The sequence below is a fragment of the Cibotium barometz genome, chromosome 58 (assembly GCF_041138505.1).
Source record: "Cibotium barometz isolate CiBa-2024 chromosome 58, ASM4113850v1, whole genome shotgun sequence".
NCBI classification, from domain to species: domain Eukaryota; kingdom Viridiplantae; phylum Streptophyta; class Polypodiopsida; order Cyatheales; family Cibotiaceae; genus Cibotium; species Cibotium barometz.
In genome coordinates this window covers 16,111,142-16,129,185 of record NC_141103.1, presented here as the reverse complement: position 1 = coordinate 16,129,185, position 18,044 = coordinate 16,111,142, and the positions used below count along the sequence as shown (strand labels likewise).

At 44.2% G+C, this 18,044-nt stretch overlaps 1 protein-coding gene across 3 annotated transcripts in view; it reads left to right on the top strand.

Moving 5' to 3' along the window:
* Window positions 1–17,660, top strand: part of LOC147605959 (beta-carotene isomerase D27, chloroplastic-like) — a 30,902-nt gene extending 13,242 nt beyond the window's left edge. For all 3 annotated transcript variants that reach the window (XM_086792870.1, XM_086792869.1, XM_086792871.1), the window contains 2 exons: window positions 16,935–17,080; window positions 17,305–17,660. In XM_086792870.1, coding sequence (XP_086648996.1) covers window positions 16,935–17,080; window positions 17,305–17,467 — 309 coding nt within the window. In that variant the 3' untranslated portion in view covers window positions 17,468–17,660. The remainder of the gene's footprint in view (window positions 1–16,934; window positions 17,081–17,304) is intronic.
* The last annotated feature ends 384 nt before the right edge of the window (window positions 17,661–18,044 follow it).

Below are 18,044 nucleotides of genomic sequence, written 5' to 3'. Positions count from 1 at the left end.
GCAAGGGGCGCCACTGCGTTTTGGGGCCAATCGGTGTTCGTGTACTATTTGCAGGAGCATTGTAGCTTCCCCTGTTTGTTTTCCTTTTCTAGGTGTTGGAGTGTTTTGTGTGCAAGTTTGTTTTGTACCGCCCTTTTGTTTTGTCTGAAGATCCGGTTTACAAGGTTCCGTTGCCGGGACGTCGTTGACTTTCTCAAGGAGGCAAGCTTGTGGTTGCTTTGGCCATGACAATCACGAACTTTTCCAAGGGGGTGAGCTCGTGGTTGTCTCATGAGTGTCACATCAAAAGCTTCAACATGTGGAAAGTGAAAAGGAATTGCAGGAGGCAGTACAGGACTGTGTGTCTTTGCTTGTATGTGTTAGACATCATCTCCTTGTTGTTGGCTTCTTGTTTGGTGTCCTATTTTAGCCTCTAGAGCTGACCATGTTTGCTAGGGGCTGGTCACTCCTCACTTATTTTATCCATATTTTATCCCCATTTTATGGAGTCCTAGGCACCTTTTATCCTAGTCGTGGAGGTTTTTTCCCTAGTCGTGGGCAGCTGGCATACCCTCACTCCTTTTTCATTGCTTAGCATTGTTTGCTGCAGTCCCTCACATACGATGTCTTCTCCCCTCTTGCTTGAGACATGTATTCTTGGTTGATGATATTGAGAGCAGGCCTACTATACCTGTGTTTCCTCTCCATCTCTCTCTCTCACTCTCTCTCTCTCCTGTGTTTCCACTTTCCCTTCTTCCGCTATGCATTCTATCATGGTATCAGAGCGTCGGCGAAGATCAGTGTTGGATGCTCCCTCCTGTCCCTCCTTAGGTGGTCAGGTGTGCGTTTTTCAGCAAGTGGACAGATCTGCGTTTTTTTTTCTCAAGTTGCTGCTGGTTGTTTGCCTCTTCCAAGTTCTTCTTCTCAGCAGCCCGCGGTCTTCCTTCATCGGTTTGACCTCTGAGAACCCACTTCACACCTGTTTTCTGCAATGTTTTCAGGGCAACAACACCTTGGAGTGCTGCGTTTTTTCTACAGCAGGTTTGCAGCAGTTTTCAGCATCTACCCCCCTTGTAGTGTGAGCTGCTTGTTCTGTGCAGGACAGCAGCAGCATCTTTGCTGCGTTTTTTTTTTCTCCTACAGGTTTGCTGGTTCTGTTTGTTGCTATGGGACTTGATGGTATCATATCTCTTCTACTTTTCCATAATTTGCCCTATCTCCTGCCCTAAACACTTCTGCTTTTTCAGATTTGCAGCCATAGTTGCTGCGTTTTTCTGAACGGATCTTGCTGGTAGCTCTACTTTCAATTGGGCTCCTTCCGTTGGACCCGAAGGTACCTTCTCTTCAGCGTTTTTTCCTCATATGAGGTGTGGCACCTGGTTGGCCTGAATTTTCAGGTTTGTAGCCCTTGTTTGGCTGTGTTTTCTTCTCCAGTGGGGACACAGATCACTTGCAAAGGGTGTTTTGTTTGGATTGTGGCTTTGGAGGCAGTTTGGTACTTGAGGAGGATACCGAATTTCTGATTTGAGACAGCGTTTTACTGATTTTGGAGAATCTATACGTGTGTTTTGTTCCTGGCCTACACAGTTACCCGGTTTCTTCACGTTCCTTGCCTTTTGTTGGCGGTGGAGTGCTGCTTTTTGCTAGACAGTAGTGTTTTGGCTGCGTTTTACTCCCCAAAGGAGTTTTCTACACTCAGAGGGGGCCCATCTCCAGCTACTTCACTTGAGGATCAGTTTTGGGAGTTGTTTTGTATCATAGTTGCAAAAAAACGCGTTTCAAACTTTAGGCTACTCGTTTGAAACGTGCAAACGTTTCAAACGTTTGAAACGCGTTTTTTTGCTGGGCCAGTTTTTTTTTATGATAGAAAACGTACGATGCAGTATCTCCTGGCATTTCAGTTTTGAAAGTGACGCTTGAAAGAGACGTTTCCAGCCTTTGAAGTCTTCCAGGTTTGCTTGCACCCCTACCTACGCACCAGTCCTTCTCCCCCGGCCCCTACGCACCGTAGGTAACAGGTTTGTACTAACCCTAAATCCTGATTTTTTCTGATTTTGGACCAAATTTCAGATTTGAAATTTGGGCATTTTTTGCCAGGTTGCCTACATTGGTGCATGCACACCTTGCCTACGCACCAAGCCTACTCCTCCGGCCCCTACGCACCCTACTTCTCAGGTTTTTAATAACCCTAAATGCTGATTTTTTCTGATTTTGGACCAAATTTCAGATTTGAAATTTGGGCATTTCTTGCCAGGTTGCCCAAATTTCTTCATTCATTCATCATGCCTCGGGCTAAGGATGCCATGTGGAACCACGTAACTCCTGTGAGCAGATATGGGGGTTCAGGCACAGAAAGGTGGAAATGCAATTTTTGTGCCAAAGTGTCAGGTGGGTCTATTATTAGGGTAAAGGCCCATTTTACAGGAGTAAGAGGGGAAGGCATTGGCCCTTGCAGTCAAGTACCAAGAGAGGTTGTAGCGTCTCTTCAGCAATGGAAGAGAGAACATGAAGCAGCAAAGGGAATTCAGCCTATTGATGATGATGTACAGGATACAGATTCTGTAGGTGATGTGTCCAAAAGAGCTAGGACAGAGGATGATTTGCAGAGTCAAGCAGGTGGGTCTAGCTCCATTCCTGTAGCCCACAGATCTTCATTGCCCACCGTGCCTTCTCTAAAGAGGGCAGGCATTAAAGCAGGCATACAAAAGCAAGCTGTCAAGGAGGCCACACGTGAATTGACAAAGTTGTTTATACAATGCGCTTTGTCATTTCACGTCGTGCGTACTCCTCGTTGGAAGAAGGCCATTAAAGCTATCAGCCGCATTGGGTATGAGTGGGAGGGTCCATCTTATGAGTCCCTTCGCAAAACCCACTTAAGGAAGGAGAAGAAGGCAGTGGAGCTTGAGATGGAGCCTTTGAAGGCAACCTGGCAAGTGAATGTCGACAAGATCGACATAGAGAAAGTGAAGGACGTACCAGAGATCCCTGCTGAGGAGCGCGAGATCTATGCCATGCTATACGAGGAGATGATGGCACCAGCTACTATGACACGATCACGGGCACCGACATCAGCAGATCATGCATCTACGAGTGCTGAGGCTGAGGCTGAGGCTTCATCTTCTTACGACACAGACTCACATTCCTCAGAGGAGGATGATGCTGAGTAGTTACTAGTTACTACTAGTGACTCTTGACTCTTGACACTTGAGTCTAGAGTTGAGAGTCCAGACTCCAGACATTGGAGACCATTTGTTTTTTCAGAGTTTTTGTATTTGGTCTTTCGGTACAGACATCTGTATTTCAGATTTCAGATTTATCATTTGACACTATTCACTAGTGCTTAGTATGTTGCTTAGTATGTTGTAAGTTGTAACTTGTAACTTCAAACTGGTTATGCTATTAATAATTATATGGGTTTTTGCCATCTATGATCTAATTCCTGATTCCTGAAGACTGCCATGTATCATGTATGATGTATCATGATTCATGTTACATGTATGATCATTGTATGATGTAAATTGTAATCATGTATGATGTATTAAGAATCAGGATTCAGTATGAAATTTGAATCATGGATTCATCATTCATGATGTATCATGATTCATGTATATGAAAGTTGAATGTAGATTTTAGCATTAAACTGTACCAAACATAAATTTATGGACACCCCCCTAAAAAAAACCTGGAAAAAACACCTGAAAAAAAATTTGAAAAAAACTTTTAAAAAACTTTTGGAAATTTGTTTGAAACGTTTTTGAAACGTTTCAAACACGTTTCAAAAACGCGTTTCAAAAAACGTGTGGCAACTATGTTTTGTATATGTGGAGACTTTCTTCTGTGACACGAGTTTACAGATTTTGGAGGAGAGTAGTGATCTTTTCAGAGATCCTGAGCAGAGTTTATTTTGTCCGATCTTGTGTTCTTTGCAGTGTTTGCAGAGAAAGGAGGGTATTTTGCCTGTGAGGTGTGATCCTTTCACATGGATCACTTGTTTGTTGCTGATTCTTGGGATCTTGTTACCATTGCAGTTTATAGTCCTGCTTCCCTTCCTCATTGTCAGGAGTCTACCTCTGCCTCTCTTTGTGATGCTTTTGAGGATGCCCCTTCCCCTGCCAGTTTGATGCGGTGTGCAGGTTTGTTGTTTTCGACGATGGACTTTTGGACTCAGTGGGATGCTTTGGATCTGTGGTTGCTGCCTAGGGCACAGTGGTACTTCCAGAGTTTTTTGGATTTGGATCAGAAATAGGTTGGGCTTGTACCAGTCCAACGACATCTTTTTTCAGAGGGGGGTGTGGAGTCCTTTCATCTGGTGATGCCCACCTTAGTGGAGTGTGCTTATGTACAGCATTGGGCAACTCATGGTACGAAGTTTGAGCAGATGGACGCCATTTTTTCTTCAGTCTTTACATCTTGCGATGTCGACCTTTCCAGAGGATGCTGCTTTTCAGCATTTGGCTACTCTTGTTACAAAGTTTGAGCACATGGACTTAGAGGGTTCCAGTGAGGAGTAGCTTGCTTCTCTCAGGATTGATTATCTACAGGATCTGATCTTGGTTGGTTTTGAGGTTTTTCATACCTTCTCCAGGCTGGAAACACGACATTCAACTTTGGGGAGTGTTACACTTAGGTTTGGAGCCATTATTTGGAGTAGCACGTCGCAACCTACATGGTTGTTTTCTTCCAAAGGAGCAATGTACCTTGCAGCTTGCTATGTTGCTTTTGTAGCTGAGTTGTTGAGGAGATTGCTTGTGGAGCTTTCCTGGTACCTTGTTTTGCAATCTTTCATCTTTGATCGAGAATGGCGTCTCTAGATTCTTGGAGTTCACTCAGCATCCGGTGCTGAGAGGGGGGTGTTAGACATCATCTCCTTGTTGTTGGCTTCTTGTTTGGTGTCCTATTTTAGCCTTTAGGACTGACCATGTTAGCTAGGGGTTGGTCACCCCTCACTTATTTTACCTATATTTTATCTCCATTTTATGGAGTCCTGGGTACCTTTTATCCTAGTCGTGGAGGTTTTTTCCCTAGTCGTGGGCATATATATAGCTGGTATACCCTCATTCCTTTTTCATTGCTTAGCATTGTTTACTACATTCCCTCACATACGAGGTCTTCTCCCCTCTTGCTCGGGACATGTATTCTTGGTTGATGATATTGAGAGCAGGTCTACTATACCTGTGTTTCCTCTCCATCTCTCTCTCTCTCTCTCACTCTCTCTCATGTGTTTCCACTTTCCCTTCTTTCACTATGCATTCTATCAGTATGAGGTGAAGAGAAAAAGCTAAAGATGAAGCTCAGGAGAAAAGACACTAAGGACAAGAAGTAGTCGGCCAGGAATAAGAAGCAGTTGAAGTGTTATGGTGCAAAACTTAGGTTGAAGGCTATGGCTTTCGACACTGTCACCGGTGGTATCTTCATGGAGGCTTCATGGGTTCGGAAGGCAGCTTCTTTCTATGTTTCCACTTTCCCTTCTTTCACTATGCATTCTATCAGTATGAGGTGAAGAGAAAAAGCTAAAGATGAAGCTCAGGAGAAAAGACACTAAGGACAAGAAGTAGTCGGCCAGGAATAAGAAGCAGTTGAAGTGTTATGGTGCAAAACTTAGGTTGAAGGCTATGGCTTTCGACACTGTCACCGGTGGTATCTTCACGGAGGCTTCATGGGTTCGGAAGGCAGCTTCTTTCTATGTTTAGCAGTGGTGGTCTACTATGCTTCATCGGGGACTTGTGCTTACCACTTGGGTGGAGTGCAAGTAGGTTTTGGGTTCCTAAGGATGTATCAGATGAGGCTCAGTTGAAAGCGGAGGAACTTGATGAGGTTCTTATCCCAAGCAGATACTGGCACACAAGGAAAGAAAGGTACGAGGTAAAGTTTCCCGTCGCTATCTTGTGAAGTTCAAGAACTATTCACCGATGGATGCGAAGTGGATGGAGGAGAGTGACTTAGCAGATTCACCTCAAGTATTGTAGCTTTGTCTTGATGCCTTTAAGTTGGAGTTGACTCTTGCTACGGCTCATTCAGGTTCAGTAGAGATGGGGTCTGGAGCATTGCCTGATGATCAAGAGGGGGGTAGCACCTCCGCTCCCTTGTTACAGACAGGCTCGAATGTCATCTAGCGGTCGCTTGGTGCAACTTTTGCTCACCCGAAGGTACTGGCAGCTGACAGTACATGTGCTTATGGAACTTCTATGATATTGTGTACTAGTCCCATGGAATGGTAAAGTTGGGTATGGTTCACAGTCAGCCGCACCATGAACTATAACTGCAACTATAACTCCGTCTACATCTATGGTTAACAGAGATGGTGTTTGCCTTTGGAACTAAGGTACTACTGAAGAAGATTGAGACATTGATCTTTGTCATATGGTTTTGGCTGTTCTTGACCGCAGCGTTGGTCAATTGGATATTGAGATGGATGCTATTTGTGAAGCTAGTCTCCTTTCGAATGGCATGGTTTGGTTGATCTCAAAGTCTGTGGCAACATGAGCTAACACTTCAAGACTCTATGGAGGGCGTAAGTCTTGCGAGCAGTCCTAGAGTTGGTTTGGTTCATGGATATATGGTTCGAACTCTATTTGTGCATGTATGCATACACTTTCTGAGGTATTATTATATTATGGTGCCATTGGATCCTGGTACCCTTGAGAATACATTGGGAATACTTTGGATTGTGTCATGTGAGGCATGTATATTGGTATGATACATCAAGTACTTTATTATGTTCATGGATGCACCACTAGGTGTGGCTCGTGCGAGATGGCCATGAGCAAAGTGGGTAAAGCATCAAGAGGGACATATGTGGAAAGTACTTAGTGGATGTATTGTTTGGATGCATTGAGTGCTTTCATATGCTCATGTTGTACCACCAGTCGTGGGTCCTGCCGCCTGTGGGATGCCCATGGGCGTAAGACTTGCGAGTAGCCCTGAGACTATTATTTTAGAGTGAGTACAACATCTTGAGGAGCATATTGCTTGCGAATGCATATGTGTGTCATATGTGGAATGACACATGGTTTTGTTTTTGGCTAACACAGGTTACTTGTTTCTACTTGGTTTAGACTTTTGCTGCAGGTTCTGAAGGAACAAGCAAGAGTTGTTTGTCACTTTGACGTGACGGTGTGGCCATATTGTGCAGGATGATTGTTTCATCATCCAGATGCACTTAAGGGCCATTGCTTTTAACATATGGGGCGACTTTGCTCATTGGATGCCTTATTGTGCCATGGAGTGTAATCGAGGACGCTTGCCATTTTTCAGGAGGGGGGTATGTCATGGCCATGTGTTTTCCTCTTGACATTGTGCAAGTGTGCACGAGAACACGGTGGATAGTGTGAATGGCACCAGTTTGGGGCAATAACTTCATGGACATATTGGTTCAGCTATTGGGGTCAAAGATGACTCTAGGCATTTAATAAGGTCCTTTTGCAACCCCATGTGGGGGGAAGGGGACAAAGGATTAAAACCTTTAAAAATTAAAGAACTCCCGGCGCATGACTTTTTTTATCTCCCTCTCCCCCCCATAGAAGGTGGTTAGGACTGCAGGCCGTTTCAGGACGGGAGGCGTAGGACTGTTTTATCTCCCTCTTTCTCTCCCATAGAAGGCAGCCAGGAGTGGAGGCCATTGCAGAAAAGAGGCACAAGGCTGAACAGGTCTCTCTCTCTTGGAAGGAGGCGGGCTGAAGGAGGCGCACAGTCGGGGCTGCTTTGAGACTATTTATGGGTTGTTTTGGTTGGCTGCAAGTACAGGGTCACTTGGATGCGTTTCTTGGCATGGAAGTGATGCAAGCTCGCATGGGTGCATGCTAATGGAGCAGATTGTTTTCTTCCTGCTTGAAAGGAACAGAGGGACTTGCAGTTGTGGGCATATCTATGTTTCCAGATGTTCCATGAAGAAACAGGTCACTGGATGTATGTTTCATGTGGAAACAGGTTGTAGGTTTCTTGAGGAAACATGTTTTTGGTTTCTCCAAGAGATTGGTCACATGCAAGCAGTGGATACAGGGATTGACACATGTTTTGTACAGCCTTGCTACCATAGTTGCCAGATGTTTTTAAAATGGGAAGTATTATACGAGTTTAATACTTTTAAAAACGTTTTTTATTTTTGGGAAAGTTTTAAAAATAAGTTTTTTATTCACTATTTTTTTAAAGCTATAATTATGGCCTGTATATATAGTTTTTAACCCTAGGAACCACGAATTTCATGTATAAAAGTTAACTTGTGCATAAAAACTCAAGAGTGAACAATATGAAGCCTATGGCTATCATAATTCATTAAATCATAATAATAATACATTCACATGGCCCCATGGTCCCAGGGCCCCATGGGTCTAAAGTTGCTACTGATTGGATAGGGGTCGGGGAATCCCTGGTTGAGATGGATAGTACCCTTGGAAGGCAGAGAGGGTTGGTACATGTGTGTCCACTGTATGGCATGTTGTGTTGTGATGCGAGTTCTCTTTTGGGAAACAGCTTGGAGTCTTTGTTGTGATGCAGGAGCACTGGATGTGTCAAGGTGTCACCAGGTGGTGTACTTTGCTGCAGTTGTTTTTCCTATTTATTTCTTTATATAAATATCTTTTTCTTTTTCTTTCTTTGGCTGCTGTTGCTTTCCCCCGGATCTCTTGGAAGAGCTAGGGCCATTGCATTGTCAGTTGGGTCACCCAGTGGGACATTGGACCAGTGGATGGCCAAGCTTGAGATATGCACTGAAATGTGACTACCAGTGAACAGGACATGGCCACTGGATGAAAGGATAGGCTAGTGGATTTGGCCAGAAGCGACGGTTCACACTAGTTAGTGGCCGCGGCCTGAAAGGTCACTGTATCTTGATTTCTAAGCAGATTCTGAAGTGACCATAGAGGTCAAAGATGGTGAGGAGACCATAAGGAAGCAGATGATGTCATCCCTAAAATTTAGGGAAACTGCTGAAATCTCTTCGCATCAATCTCTCCGGAATGTTGCAAGGATCAATAATCACCAAAGGACTGATGTCAAGATGTTAGCAGATTGGGAGATTTTTAGACTGGAAGGCTGGAACGGGAAATGAGTTACATGACTGCCATGTGGCAGCTTTTAGGCCAATTTCTAAGTACAGGAGGCTGGGCGCTTGATTATTTTCCCCCTGGGCTCATTTTTGTGGTTTTTTTTTTCAGGTGGATTGTTGCAGGTTAAGAGCTATTGGAGCTTCCCCTTCCCTGTTCTCTATGCACCGAGGGTTGAGCTTGCTCCCCACAGCCTCTCTTAACCTATATTCAGCTATGGTAATGCCCCTCTAGTGGGCTACTTTCATGAATTATGTACAGCTGTGTGGGGAATATGCTTTTTGGTTGAGGCAAGAGCCTCCCTTGACAGGAACAGGAGCAGCTAACTGCTGCTCCAAAGCAGGAACAGGTGAGGGTAGTTACCTCACCACGCAGGTGTCCAATTCAGCACTAAATCAGTGCTGTTTTTGGACTGTTTAGGGGCTGTTCCAAGGCCCAGTTGATGCCATATTGCAGAGGGACCTTGCTAGGGTCTACCAGGAGAGTGTGGTGGTTGTACAGAGCTGAAAACAGGTCTGTACAGAAAATACAGCAAGCTGAAATTCACTGTTTTGGACTCTAATGGGTAGGTTGAGACCTGTGGAAGTGAACTCAGTCAGTTGGGATTCATTCTGAGTTGTTTTGGGACAGTTTTAGTGCTGTTATGTTGGCAAAATTCTTCCAGAACTTGTAAACTTCAGCAAGAACAGGTAGAGTGCCCAATTGCACTCCCGCTTTCTATTTTCAATCTCTTAATCAAGAAATAAATACCGCAAGGGGCGCCGGACTTCAGGGCCAATCTGGTGTTGAACGAGGGAGCGAGGATTCTGTTTGTGTGTGTGTCATAAAGTCCAGGTATTTAATTGAAAGAATTACTGCGTTATGTGTCCATAGCCTGGTTCCATGGTTCCATTGCCGGGATAGGGTCCTCTTTTCTGCAAGAGCCCGGACACGGATTGGATTGGGTGAACAAGAGACACACACAGAGAGGCACAGCTGATTACAGGTGAGAAAGATTACGAGATCTTTCTTTGGATACAGGATTCCTTTGAGGGCTCAGTAGACAGCATGGCAGATAAGGGAAAAGGAAAGCTCCCGGGGCAGAAGAGAGTTCCTCCTCTACCCGCCGACACCGTAGAGAGATGACAGGTGCCAGGGTGTGAGCATCTGAGCGGACACAGCCATTGTCACAGCCAGCCATGTCAGTAGAAGAACAGGAACAAGAGGATTTATGTCATGCACAGCTCCTTAGCATGGTTGGTACCTTTGAACAGTTGGTGAAGAATCCGAGGATGAAGAGATATTTGCAGTCAAGGACAGGGGATTCTCAGGCTGAATCATCTCAGCATGCAGTTGAGAGGGCACAGGAACAAGTGCCAAGGATGCCACAGCATGTTGAGCAGACACCAGCAGTGGCAGCTGATCCAGTGCAGCATGTTACACAGGCACAGGATCAGGCAGTTATGGTCAGGGCAGTAATGCACAAATGGTTCTGGCGACCATTCCTCCTTTGGTTGCTGCCCAATCTGGTTATTTTGGTGGTGGGTCTATTTTCCAGGCCATGGCTAGACCGCCCATAGCTTTGCCAGGTTTGATGCCAAGAGGGTCACCAGGACTGATCCCTACAGAATCTGTGAACCCTCTTTATGCCAACATAGGTGTGCAGCCTGGACTTCAGACACATTTCAGTCCAGTTTTGATGCCTGCAGTACCTGTTAGTGTGGCTGAATTTTCTCAGCCAAGTGGACAAAGGGCAGCAAGGATTGGTGCAAAGAAAGTGCAGAAGGATTTACCATTCTTACAGCCGCCAGTCTATGATTACTTGACCCCCAAGAGCAGTAAGCAAAAGGATTACAAAGAAGGTGGTCAAGCAGTGAAGTTTGAGACTTTCAGTGGGATGCAAGACAAATTGAAAGCGCTGACTTTCATTCAGCAGTTTGATGCACCATTCACTGGAGGCAACTTCACAGAGTCTTCTAAGGTGCGGAAGGCTGCTACTTTTTTGAAAGGTAACGCATTGCAGTGGTGGACCTCACTATTGATGCAAGGACAGGCACCTGCTACATGGGTCCAATTCAAGCAGTAGTTTTCTTTTGCATGGCTGACAAACACTTTTGAAGTGGATGTGATGACAGCATGGCACGAACTAGATGCTGCTAATTGTGCAAATCTGGAAGAGTACAATAAGAAGTTTTGGGATGCACTCTTGCCAGTAACTTCTTACAGGACAGTGCCATTGTCAGAGCAAATAGAGAAGTACTGCTGTGGTTTGCCCAAAGAGATCAGGGATTACTGCATTAAGACCAATGTTTCCAACATGACTCAACTAATTGAGAATGCAATCATGGCTAATGCACTGCTTCAGGGAGGTTCAGGTGGTTTCAAGAGCACAGTGAAGAAGGAACCTCACGGCAAACAGGAACCAGCTGTGAAGAGGGATTTCCCAGCTAGACCATTCTATGGAAAGAAGCCATTTGAGAAGAAGACTTGGGAGTCACAGCCTCAGAAAAGTGCTGGTCAAGGCAAAGGACAGAAGAGGCCACTGTATGGCAAGTCATTTGAAGAGAGAAAGGCATTGATGCAAGCTGGGAAATGTTTCATCTGTGAACAGAAAGGGCATATGGCTGCAAAATGTCCACAACAGCCAGCAAAAGATGCGGAGGATAAAGAAGGACCACCCAAGAAGAAGACAATGCCGAGTGCAGGATTGGTACCTGACATGGTTGGTGACCAGCCATGTGATGATGCGACAGAATTGTGCAGAGCATGGGGTAAAATCAGAGATGCTACAGTGCTGATTTTCTTTGACCCTAGTGCTCGAGCCAACTTTATTTCACCGGCATTGGCAGCCAAGTTGGGAATTCGTGTTGAAGAGATGGGACCAGTTGGACAGGCTGATTTGGCATGCCCTGGGCATTCAGTTCCTGTCACTCCTATACTTGGCAAACTCCGCATGCATATACAGAGTTATGTGGACACAGAGGAGTTTCATATCATGCCCATGGAAGGATGTGATGTCCTGTTGGGAATTCCATGGTGTCATAGGAAACATGCAGTGTTGGATGCTTTCAACAGGAAAATCACAATTGTACATAGGGACAAGACTGATGTTCCGGATGTGAAGCTGAAAGGAGAGTCTGTCCCAGTTATTTCTGCTTCTGTAATGAAAAATCATCTTTCTGCGTACTTGGTTTTTGCAAAGCAAGTGAATGAAGTTGAAACTGATTTGTCTACACTAGACGAAGGTAGAAAAGCTTTCTTGGATACGTTCAGAGACTGTTTTTCAGAGTCTTTACCAAGAGAGTTACCCCCTGAGAGGCCAGAGGATCATGCCATAGATCTTATTCCAGGGTCTAGTCCGCCCAATAGGCCACCGTACAGGGTTAGTGCAGCCCAACAGAAAAAGATTATGACATAGGTTAATGAGCTGTTAGAGAAGGGACTAATTCAGTCCAGTAGTTCTCCGTTTTGTTCACCTGTGTTACTAGTACAGAAGAAAGACGGTTCATGGCGAACGTGTATTGACTATAGAGCCTTGAACAAGAACACGATCAAGAATAGATTTCCGATTCCGCGCATAGATGATATTCTTGACCGTTTGCAAGGAGCAGAAATGTTTAGCAGGATAGATTTGAAGAGTGGGTACCATCAGATTAGAATCAAACCCGAGGATGTGCACAAGACTGCATTTCGCACTACATTTGGTCTCTATGAGTTCTTAGTCATGCCCTTTGGATTGACAAATGCTCCTGCCACATTTAACAGAATGATGGATAGAATTTTCCGTCCTTACAGAAGCTTTGTGGGCACATTCTTTGATGACATGATAGTCTATTCAAAGAGTGAAGAGGAGCATAGAGACCATCTGACAGCAGTCTTTAATGAGCTGAAACGCAACAGATTGCTCATTAATGGCAAGAAGAGTGAATTCTTTGTGGAAGAAATTCACTTCCTTGGGCACATTGTATCAAAGGATGGTGTGAGAATGGATCCTGCTAAGATTGAAGCAATCGTTTCATGGCCAGATTTACAGACTGCGCATGATGTTCGCAGTTTTCTTGGCCTATGCTCTTACTACCGCAGATTTGTAAGGCATTTTGTAGAGATTGCTTCTCCGTTACATGCGCTTGAAAAGAAGGCCATTAAATGGCAATGGACAGATAAAGAGAAATCAGCATTTAGATGCCTAAAACAGAAAATGACTACAGATCCTGTGTTGATATTGCCAGATTTGTCTAAGTCATTTGTTGTGCAGTGTGATGCATGTGGGAACAGCATTGGTGCTGTCTTGATGCAGAATGGCCGAGTCGTGGCATATGAGAGTAGAATACTCTCTGACACTGAGAAGAACTATCAGATTTATGAGAAAGAGCTGCTAGCTGTGATCCATGCACTTACCAGTTGGAAGCACTATTTGCTTGGTGCTGATTTTGTTGTGCAAACGGATCATCAGACGCTTAGATACTTTCTCACCCAGGCAAAGTTGTCAGAGAAACACATGCGTTGGGCAAATTTTCTATCAATGTTCCATTTTCAGATAGTGCATGTGGAAGGCAAGAAGAATGTGGTTGCAGATGCATTGTCTCGCAAACCACAAGTATCAGTTGTTTCTATTTCTTATCACCAGGAATTGGATGATATGAAAGAGCAGTATGCCAGTGATGAAGATTTTTCCAGGATTTATGAGCAGCTGATGAATAATCAGCATCATGATCACTATCTTCTGAAAGACGGCTTTCTCATGATGCATGGAAAGCTATGTGTGACTAAGCAGTTAAGGCCGAAAGTAATGCTAGAAAGTCATGCTCCACCACCGTATGCTGGGCATCGAGGCATTGATGCTACAGTGAAAGCGGTTGAGACTTTCTTTTATTGGCCAGCTTTGAGACGTGATCTTGATGCTTATGTCAGATCTTGCCTAGTATGCCAGAAGGTCAAGTTTGACAGACAGAAGGCACCTGGGTTATTGCAACCACTGCCTATTCCAGAGCGGCCATGCCACCATGGGAAAGTATTGCCATGAACTTCATTTTTGATCTTCCAAGAACAACTACAGGGAATGATGGAATCTGGACTGTTATATGCAGATTCAGCAAGCAGGCACACTTCATTCCTGTTAGAAAGAAGATTAAACCAGAGCACATGGTTAAGATTTTCATGCAGAATATCTTTAAATACCATGGTATGCCACAGTCTATTGTCAGTGACAGAGACCCAAGGATGACTAGCTTGTTTTGGAAAGCATTGTTTGAGAATATGGGCACGACCTTGAAATTCTCATCTTCTTTTCATCCTCAAACTGATGGGCAGTCTGAAGAGGCTAACTCTACTGTCTTGGATCTGCTGAAATGTTGTGTCAGAGCATAAGGCAGCTTGGGAGCATTATTTGCCATTGGTAGAGTATGCTTACAACAATACATTGCATTCCTCTACTGGCAAGGGAGATCAGTTATGCGGGAGGAGATGGGCAAGGCAGCATAGTGGGCCGGGTGCAGAAGGCGCATTGACTTAGGTGGCTGTAGTAGGTGATGACATCGAGCTGCTCACAACCAAAAAAAATGAATGATGTTGACGACGGGCAGATGCGGCAGCAGTAGAATAATAGACCCTAGAAAAACACATGCTCTGATACCATGATGGAAATCAGAGTTTGCAGCCTTGTAGAGAAGAAGCTATGGAGGGTGGAAAATGCCCATAGCTGTGTGTCTGAGAGAGAGAGAGAGAGAGAGAGAGAGAGAGAGAGAGAGAGTAGCATGAACTCAATGATTAGATTGATGTGATTGATTATGTTCTTCACAAAGTACAATGCCCTTTTGTAGGCTGGAAGCCTTATCTTGATTCATTCGAACACACTAAACAATGACACTTGGCATATGCCATGACATCATTGCTTATGTCACACGCACACTTATCTTATCCACTCTAAGAGTGGGTTCACACGCACACTTACACACAAACACATACAACCTTTTTAGGGACTGTTCACATACACATACGTGGGTACACAGGCGGAGGTACACAAATAGGGTGGTTACACATGAGAAGCTCCAAAATATCCAACAATCATGTCACTTCACTTGTACTTCACTAATCCTCATGCATCTGTGTGCTGCTACACTGATCCAACAACAGGGTGCGGACCGCTTCTACCAACTACCTTATGTTGCAGGGTCCATACCACTTCCATGACCAACGGAGGCCGGCATGAAGTACCTCTACATCGCCTATCACTTTCCATGCTGCCTCGACAAGTTGCTTGCCGTCCGGGCTGCCCCATCACTTTGCCCTACACCTAGCTACGGATGGATTCCAAACTAACCACACAACCTCGGCCGCCAACTCCATGGACTATCGTAGACCATCTACTTTCTGGCAGCAACTTCAACCACCGACTTGGGTGCGAGGACGCTGTCACCATTAGAAAGGGGGGTATGTTAACCACTACATTGGTTAACATGGTTTCGCCTGCCTGGTTTATCGTCGTAAGGCGCTTTACCATCTTACCCGCACGAGAACGGACACTTAACTGTTATAAGACGGGGTTGGAACATATAAAGCATCCTTATTCTACGCTTGATGACAAATAGGGAAAATCTATGGACTTAGTGTACGTAGTTACTTAAGACTAGTAATAAAGGTCGGACCATTTTTAAGTTTAGCTAGCCTAGTGTGAAAACTAGTCACTTATATAAAAGTCATTTTTTCCTATAAGCATTACATAATCGTTCCCTTGCAATAGTGTACTTGTCAATTGGACTGCCCTGAATATTAGCATTTTTTGTTCACTAAAGCCCCTCTCTTTGATGCACTTCTTCCACCTCGATTTTTGGGAAGCTGCCTTGTCTTCCTTGTTCCATCCTCCCTTTTGCAATGTGCTTGCCTCCCTTAAGAGCCCGCCTTGCATCGTAAGAGCTATATGATACAGAGTTGAAAAACACAATTTTGAAGCAAAAATGCAAACCTGAGGTGAAAACGTTGAAACTCCAGGTCTTGATCCGAAAAAAAATTTGCAGCCCTCCTCGCTATGATACCAATGTAACATGGGTACTTGTAGAAGCGTGTTTATGATTGAGTGATAGTGATTAGTGTCTAATCAGATACTTGAACCCATGCATTCTTCTTCATGCTCAATACACAGTAGAGAAGAGGACTTTGTCTACTTTGTATTACTTATCTTGAAATATGTACAATGATGAACTAGAGATACTCAATGGTAGTGTAGTTCTTGAGCTCTCAATGACTCAATGATGCTTGATTGATCAATGGATGATGAGTGGATGATCAATGAATGAATATGACTAAGGACTTGGACTCCTATTTAGTGTGTCTAATGTTGGTAAGTCGGCTACCAACCCTAATAATAATGTCTAATTGTGTGTTCACACAAAAACCCAGTTACTTTGTCCACACTTGGCTGCTCATTGGGCGCCTAAACAATATTACAATAAACTGGCACAAAAGCCCTTACAATTTACAAATACATGAATCCGGCCATGTTGAGCTAGCCAATGGGTAGAAGCATGTCCACATCACACCTCGAAAGAGTGTGCATGTGGCTACCCTTACCAAGAGTGTTATTAGCTAACACTAGAAGTAGGTATTGGAGGATTGGGTGATGCCCAAGCAGCGGGGGCACATCCTCAACAGGGCCCCCACTGGCCACGGGCTCACTTCCTAATCCCCCGCATCCTGCCTGAGGTAGAAGGATGCCCCCTGGCTCGCTCAATTGTACACTGATGCTTTTCTCATGCATCCTCCTCCCAACATTCAACAGTCCTCCAGCACCGAAGAGCACTAGTGGATTCTTAACCTTGGAAATCTGCAGTGGGTGGTTTGTCATAAGTTTTCTGGTCATCTGTTGTAAAGTTGTTTCATAGTGGGTTTGATGCATTTGCTTCACTCACAAAAGGTTTGTACTGTGAACCTTGTGACCAGGTTATCGAAGTGGATATTGGAAAAAAAGTTTTGAAAAGTGGTGTGGAAATTGAGAAGTGCCGTTATCTAGAAACAAGTGGCTGCACGGGGATGTGTGTCAATTTATGTAAAAGACCAACCCAATACTTTTTCACAACCGAGCTTGGGTAGGTCTATCTGGATTTTCTAATATCTTTCTTTTAGGTTTGTTTTCTGCGGGTGGCTTCACAACAAGCAGACATCAGCTTGTCTTTGACATAATCCCTTTCAATCAAAGGGCTAATCTCTTATCTGGCAGTAGGGTGGAGAGTTGAGGCCACCCACACAAAGCAGACCTTGTTAACCACTTGCTTAATTCATTTGACTTAATTGTGGTAACTTTTTAATGCAGAATGCCTTTGACAATGGAACCCAACTTTGAAGATTTGAGCTGTCGCATGATTTTTGGTCAGGCACCTCCAGCTTTGGAGGATGACGCTGTCATGAAGAAAAGCTGTTTCTCTTCTTGCCCCTCAGCAAATGTTTCGGCTGAGAAGTGCCCTAAGTTATCCTAATATTCAACCCTTGTAAAATGTACAATGCAACATTGTGCTATCGTTTACCAGTGGTGTCAGATCATAGATGATTCCCTAAATGTAACTTAAGACTTGCAAAGAGACCAAATTGGAGTTGTAGAAAACACCACATATGATCCATATGACAACATTGAAGTGTAGGGAATGGGACTTTGAAATGATTCTATAGTCACTTGCTTGTTGAGAGATAAGATGAGATGAGACAAGTCTTTTTAGCTAGGGGTCCACATTGGATCCATATGACAGCACTGAAGTGTAGGGAATGGGACTTTGAACTGTCAAATGTGGAAATGTGTGTGTGTGTGTGTGAGAGAGAGAAAGAAAGAAAGAAAGAAAGCTGTATTAACGTCTACTAGAGGCCGAACTCCACCTATGAGACAAATCAATGTACAACTGTCAATGTGTTTTGGATGTCCCAAAAAAAAAAGAGAAAATGAACATGAAATAAACTATTAAAGTACTGAGCTAGTGGGGTGGTGTGATGGATGTGCACTATTGCTAGAGGCTCAGTATGCAACCTATATGCGTAGGGTATACAAGAATGCAATGCAGATCT